Here is a 6503-nt window from a genome sequence, read left to right on the forward strand (position 1 = left end):
TGACCAGGGATTGAACCAGGCCATGGCAGTGAATCCTAACCAGTAGGCCACCAGGGAACTCCACTGGTTCCCTTTTAATTGACATATAATTCATACATTTTACATATGAATAAAATGCACAAATATCGAGGGTATGGCTCAATTAAAAAAAAATTTTTTTTTGCCCTCACTGTACGGCATGCAGGCCGACCTGGGATCGAACCCATACCCCCTGCATTGGAAGGGAGGTCTCTGGCTCAATAAACTTTTACATATTTGTGTGTCTTTGTGTGTATCCATGTAACTACCAGCCAGATAGAACTTTTCCATCATCCCAGGTAGTTCCATCATGCCCTTTCCCAATCAATACCTCCCCCAAAAGGTAACCACAATTCTGATTTCTATCACCATAGATTAGCCTATTCTTGAAATCATGCAGAATAAAATCATATAAAATGTACTCTAGTTTCTGGCTTCTTTCAACATTACATCTGTGAGATTTAGCCATGTCGTGGCATCTATCAGCATTTTGTTCTCCTTTATTATTATCCCATTGTATGGGACGAATATTTATCCACTCTCCTGTTGATGGACATTTGGCTTGTTTCCAAGTTTTGGCTACTATGAAAAAAACTTCTATGAATATTCTTGCACAAGTCTTTTGGTAGATCTGTCTAGATGTACTCATTTCTCTTGAAGTGAAATTGTTGAATCACAGAGTACATAAATGTTCAACTTTAGTAAATGCTGCCCAAGAATTTCCAAAGTGATTTGTACCAAGCAGTGGTTCCACTGTGTTTTTCAGCCTATCCACCTAATTCATTGTTTGGAGTTTCTCTTTCCTGGTCATCAGATATGATATTTACATTTCTGTTTCTCATTTTCACTTTTGCTTGGGTGATTTCTGAGAGGAGGAGGGTTCTAATCAGTCTCCCACATGGGCTCGGGAGCTTTTTCTTTAGTTCCAACCACTTAATGAGTGTCTACCCTGTGCCAAGAAATTGTGCAAGGTATGTGTCTTATACCTCCAGGAGTAGATGAATGTTGAACATACACATGAATGTGTGAGACTGGTATAGGTGAGATCTAGCCAGATTCCAAACTGCATATAAAATACTGACAATTTCAACTCAGCCCTTGATATTTCCCAATCCCAAAGAGCTGCTGACAACAGAGAACCCCTCCAGGGTCTTTGTTAAGTACATGTGTGTTCTGGTAAGGGTGTAAACAAGTGTGTGCGACAGTAGGAAGGATGCATTCAATGATTTCTAAGCAGTGTGGGTTAAAAGGTCCAAGGTCGCAGAGAGCCCAGAGGCAGCCTCTCCAGCTTTTAAGATCATGGTTGGGAGACCTACTCCCTTACACAAAAAGATGCTACTCTGTTCTTCCATGCCTTTATTGGTGACAGCAATGGACAACAACAATGCCAGGCATAGCAAGATACCCTGGCCCAGCACCTGGGGTGGCAAGCAGGCACTGCAGGGCCACTGGCACATTCAGCCCCAGCATAAGATCCACTCTACCCAGGCCACGTCCCCGAATGGGCAGGAGGCCATCTGTCCAGTTTGTATGTATGGATCAGCCTGTCTGAGTGTCTGGGACGCTGCCTGCAGGGTGCCCCTGTCCTCGGCACGTGGTAGGGGCTGGTATGAGTACAGCGTGGCATCCCCCGGTGGACGGCCAGGCCCCGGTGCTGACCATGGGGGATAGGGCTGGGGACTGGAGGAGGCAGGGGGCCAGGCACAAAGTTCACTCCGGGGCTACATCCTACAAAAGAACCAGCCATTATCAGAGTGGGCTTCTGGCCAGGGTGAGCCCAGCTCTGCCTTCAGGCAGTTCTGGTCCTCCAGGGTGAGTTTCTCTGGGCTTCAATTTCCCCATTTGCAAAATGGCAATACTACTTCCCCTACTTCCAAGTCAGGAAATTGTGACAATCAATGAGCTAATTAATGAGTCTACAGATACTGTTCCAGACTCAGCTGTGACTGAACCCAAGCCTGGGGGGCACAAGGGCTACCCAACTCCTCTCAGCCCACCTGGACACAGGAGGCTAGGATGGGGGAGGTTCAAGGGGATGCTGGAAAAGGTATGCTGGGAGGTTGTAGAGGCACCTACCTAAGTGGGGTGGCATCGAGCAGTCTTCTGTTGGATTAAAATTGAAGAATTCATGGGGTGGGAAGGGCTGGCCTGGGAAAAAAGGGGGATCCTGGGGCAGGGGTGGAAACAGAGGAGGTGGGGAGGGCTGAGGAAGAGGGTAGGGAAAATGCATGGGAAGGGGTAAGGGAGAGGGTGGGGGCAAGGCCAGCTGCTCCCCGAAGTCTGGGGGCTGCCCCTGGCTCCCCTGGAAGAGATGATCCGGCTCTGGCCAGTCCTCAATCCACGGGTCTAGGAATGGGATGGTTGTTTTAGGTAGGCCTGGGGAGCCAGGCTGCCCTGAACTCTGGCTGTCCACACTTCTAAACCTCTACTCTCTCCTCTTGGAGAACACAGCACCCTCTACTTCCTACCCAGGTTTCCTCATCCCCTCTCATTTCAGGCCAAGCCCAAGCTGTGCTCTTTCTTCCCTGCCTGTCTCAATAGTCAGTGGATTTGCCTTTGTTCTGACCTCATGCTCCCCTCCAGTCTCCTCCCTCCGTTGCCCAGCTCCTGTATCTTTAGCTTTTTCCTCTCCCAGCTCCTCGCCACAGACCAATAAATAAGCTTAGTAAACCTTCTCTCTTAAAAACAAAGATCCTGTCTCTTCCTTCTCCCAGTAAGCCCCTGTTCCTTTCGTATTTCCTTCCACAAAGAGTATTCTGCCCAGGTGCCATTCTCTCATCAACTGCTCACTACCTCTTTTAACCCTACTCTACTCCTTCAACATTTATCCTACGAAATGTAACCACTTCCTCGCTTCCTGACAAGTCACGTGGCCAATAGCCTCTGTCCTCCCTCAAAGTGACTCTACCCTTGTCTCCTTTTGTTTCCTCCATCAGCCCCTCTTCCCTTCCAACTCCAAAACATGGCTATTGTTTTGCTCTTTCCGTCGCTGTTCACATTCATGCCCTCAGCTGCCATCTCCCTGCTGGGCACCACTGACTCCAAATCTACTCAACATCTTCATAGTACCTCAAAGAGATCTGCCCTAACCAAACTCACCAACTCATCCTCCCACCCAACTCTTCCCTTTGACGTTCCTATTTCTGTGGCTCCAAACTGGATTCAGAAGACCTGAGCCACGACAAATTAGCCTTACAACCTTTAGAGCAACCCTTCCTTTGTTGGGGATCAGTTCTCCAACTGATTTAGATGAGATTTAGTTCTCACCTAAAAAAACAAAGAAATTGGACCATTATATAATCAAGGTCCTAATTCACTTCCCTGATGCTCCAACTCCAGGCTAAAAGTGACATTCTTGACCTCTCTGTGCCCTCACATCCTTTAATGCTACTACAGCCTTCTAACATGACTCGTGTCTCCAATTCAATAAACACTATCCTGTAGGTACTATGTACACAGCAATTGTCCTAGACAAGTGGCTTAAAGGGATGAGTTGTCAACAAGTGAGGCAGGAACCTTAGCCTTGGAGGACACGATCCAGGGCAGAAGCAGACATGGAACCACCCACGATGTTCCCTTTATAAGCAGGCAGGAACTGAGGGGCTGACAGCACCAGCCAAGGGGCTTCGTTGTTTCTGCCACACTGCCTGGATTACCTTTCCTCTGTTTCTGCCTTTCCACCACCCACATCTACTCCTATCTAAAAGTATTCCCATTCCTTTCCCGTTTATCTGTAGCATAAGGGTCTCTGACATGCTGCCTTATGTGCTCAATGCTCATTCACATACACATAGGTGACCACACGGCTAGACCATACAGAAACCCAGGGGAAGGAAGGAGCACTCAGGATCCACAACGGTCCTTCAAGGGGCCTCTACTCCCCTTGAGGATCTCTGTCCTGTTGTTTATGAGCCCTATGCTCTGAGGGCCCTCTTTGCATCACTACCGTCCCCACTTGTGGTAGGGCTCACCATGGGGATAGTCACGCTTCGGCAGCTCCACACCCCAGGCATCAGCCACATGGGTCAGAAGCAAGTGTGAGAGGTGGCGGTGAGCATGCTGGTCCCAGTGGACACCGTCCCGGTGACGGTGCTGTACTGCATGCCGGAAATGAAAGTGGAGGTCCAAGACATCGAAGCAGTGGTCCCCAGCCAGCGTAGCGCTGTAGAAGTTCCCTTCAACCACATCCCGCCGCAGAGAGCCCGCCAGGGGCTGGAGCTGAGTGAGAAAGTGCAGCATCTAAGAGCCACAGAATGAAGCAGGTTCGGGAGGGAGGGTCCTCTATCTACCAGTCAGCTGCCCCGTCCTCTATCCTAAGGGGCTCTGGTCACTTGCCTCAGGCAGAAGGAAACCCCCAGTGACACGCTCTCCTAGGGGCATTGCCATGTTCCACACCAGCAGGCAGGAGTCTGGCAACACCTGGTCCATGCGCATGAACACCCGCTCCAGGTTCTCTCGGTAGCTCTCCATCGAGCAGCGGCCATACCTGTTGGGTAGCACAAAGGGTGGGCAAGAGCACAGGGGTGGGTGGCCTCTGAGCCATACCTCCACCCCCGGTTTCCCTCTCCCCCCGCCCCAACCTGGAGAGATCCCAGAGGCAGGAGTTGATGATCACCAGGTCCGGGGCAGGCCCATATGTCAGCTCCTCCAGGACTCCCTCGAGGTACTCGGAGTAAACGCGGGTGAGGAAGTAGAAGCGTACAAGGTGGTGGCCAGAACCCGAGCAGAACTGGCGGACCTCCCGGTACTGTGTCCCGTTGTGCAGCTCACCCAGCTGACCCCCAGCCACCAGCTGGTCCTGTTCAAAGCTCAGCTCCCCCTGCCCACCCCCCCACCCAGCTGGTCAGACCCATGCCAGGGAGGAGGACCCTACCAGGCCAGAGTCTGTGCCCACCCACCACTGGCATGGCTGCCAAGCTTCCCTCACCTTGGCTTTCAGCTGGGCGGCTGTGAGCAGTGAGTCTTTCTGGAGCAGAAGCACCAGGTCTTTGTACACAGCCCGCTGGACTGCAGGGAGACAGAGACCCTGCGGCTGAGGCAGGCCGCACTCCACCCCAGCTCCTTCCAAATCCAGGCCTCCCATCTTCCCAGGGCTGGGTTTGCCCAACACAACCTTTGTGGAGTGTTGACTTAGAAACAGAAGAAAAGGTGAGGTTAAAAAGTCCTGGCACTACCTCTGTTCCTTCTAGCTGTACACCACTCCTCAACTCAGTATATAGTGACCCAAGATCACCTGGCAGAAATAAGTCAGCCAAGTCACCCAAGAGACAGACAGCACAATCCACCGCTTCCATGAGGGACATTGTGGGGGACTGTCAGGAAGAAAAATGCTGAGCAAGGATGGGGTGAAAAGCTTGACAGGCTACATCTGTCAGGACACCTGTGGAAGGCGTTAGGGAAATAAAAAGAGAAAACCTACTGGACTGGAACAGACTAGGGATCAGGAAGGAGATTTGAGATGGAGACAAAGGGTCCAGATGCACAAAACAGGCTGCAGGTGTGGGACAGGGAAGTGTGATTCTAGAAGGGCACTCACTTGAGTCCCCCAAGATGACCACGAACTTGTTGTGTAGCAGCTGCTGGACTTCAGAGGCCTGGAAATGGACCATGGTGCTTCCCAGCGGGCAGCGCAGCTCCTCGTTCTCCAGACAGAAGACCATGCCGCCGCCAACAACGACGGGCTGCAGGGAGAGGCCACTAAGCCGCGCGAGGGCGGGGACTCAGGACAGGTTGGCTCCAGGACCCACACGGAATAAACGAGACCCGCGGCGGCGCCCTCCGGGCTGCTCTGGGCTACAGGGACCAGGTGGCGGCAGCAGAGTGGGGACCAGGTGGCGGCAGCAGAGTGGGGCCCATGGTGGCGCCGGTCTCCATTACACTTGGCACAGGAGGCAGGAGGTCGCCAGGCCCGCGGGGCTCCAGGACACCGAAGCGCTTCCCGCGCGGTGCAGCCCTGCGCCCCGCCACGTGCCCGCCGCCGCCTCGCGCATGCGCGCGCTCGCTCGCGCCAATTACCGAGTCCCGGGGCTCCGCGCCGTTCACCCGCGACCCGGGCAGGCCCGCACACTGCGCGCCACGCCCGCAGCGGGCTCCGGGCCTGGCCTCATGTTCCCGCGCCCGAAGAGGCCGGTCGCTTCAGCACAGCCTCTGCCCCGCAGAGCCCGTGCGTCCCGGTTAGCGGTCGGTGCGCAGCCCGACGCCCAGCACTCTCCATGCGTGAGTCGCGGAGGCCCGACAGCGCCTGGGCCCTCCCCGCCCTGGGCTGCGACACTCACAACTCCCACTTCCGGTCACCCATGTCCGACTCTGCCCGACCCCCCCCCCAACGCCCGAGGGGACAGGAAGGCAGCAGGGGTGGCCGCCGTGGGGAGCAGGAGCCAGGGCCGGGCCCACCCGGGCGTGGGAGGGGGAGCGGCGGCGGCCAAGTGCAGCCGCCCACAGCGGTGACGGCCGTGGCCGCGGCCGCGCCACGTGACCCGGACGGG

The 6503-nt window shown here is 54.0% G+C and overlaps 1 protein-coding gene across 5 annotated transcripts; it reads right to left on the reverse strand.

Annotated features, from left to right (window-relative positions):
- Window positions 1–1359: 1359 nt before the first annotated feature.
- Window positions 1360–6491, reverse strand: PCED1A (PC-esterase domain containing 1A). Of its 5 annotated transcripts, none has more exons than XM_061210090.1 (8): window positions 6294–6491; window positions 5555–5699; window positions 4946–5025; window positions 4599–4837; window positions 4354–4504; window positions 3990–4236; window positions 2095–2364; window positions 1360–1746 (listed from the first exon to the last, which is right to left on the reverse strand). In XM_061210090.1, the coding sequence occupies exons 2-8, from the start codon at window positions 5676–5678 to the stop codon at window positions 1499–1501; spliced, it is 1359 nt and encodes a 452-aa protein (XP_061066073.1). In that variant the 5' UTR covers window positions 5679–5699; window positions 6294–6491; the 3' UTR covers window positions 1360–1498. The 5 variants fall into 5 exon arrangements, with proteins under 5 accessions (XP_061066073.1, XP_061066074.1, XP_061066075.1 ...); XM_061210091.1 differs by having other exon boundaries at window positions 4599–4684; window positions 6034–6491; XM_061210092.1 differs by having other exon boundaries at window positions 2095–2121; window positions 6034–6491.
- Between the last annotated feature and the right edge of the window lie 12 nt (window positions 6492–6503).

The sequence above is a fragment of the Eubalaena glacialis genome, chromosome 13 (assembly GCF_028564815.1).
Source record: "Eubalaena glacialis isolate mEubGla1 chromosome 13, mEubGla1.1.hap2.+ XY, whole genome shotgun sequence".
In the NCBI taxonomy this organism is placed as follows: domain Eukaryota; kingdom Metazoa; phylum Chordata; class Mammalia; order Artiodactyla; family Balaenidae; genus Eubalaena; species Eubalaena glacialis.

Bases quoted from the DNA above. Each gene is read 5' to 3' on its own strand.
- PCED1A (XM_061210090.1), bottom strand. From the start codon at position 5,678: ATGGTCTTCTGTCTGGAGAACGAGGAGCTGCGCTGCCCGCTGGGAAGC. The intron at 2,365-3,989 runs GTGAGCCCTACC...TCCCATTCCTAG, and splicing joins GAAGCGTGACTATCCCCATG to ACCCGTGGATTGAGGACTGG. The intron at 1,747-2,094 runs GTAGGTGCCTCT...GTTCTTTTGTAG, and splicing joins CTCGATGCCACCCCACTTAG to GATGTAGCCCCGGAGTGAAC.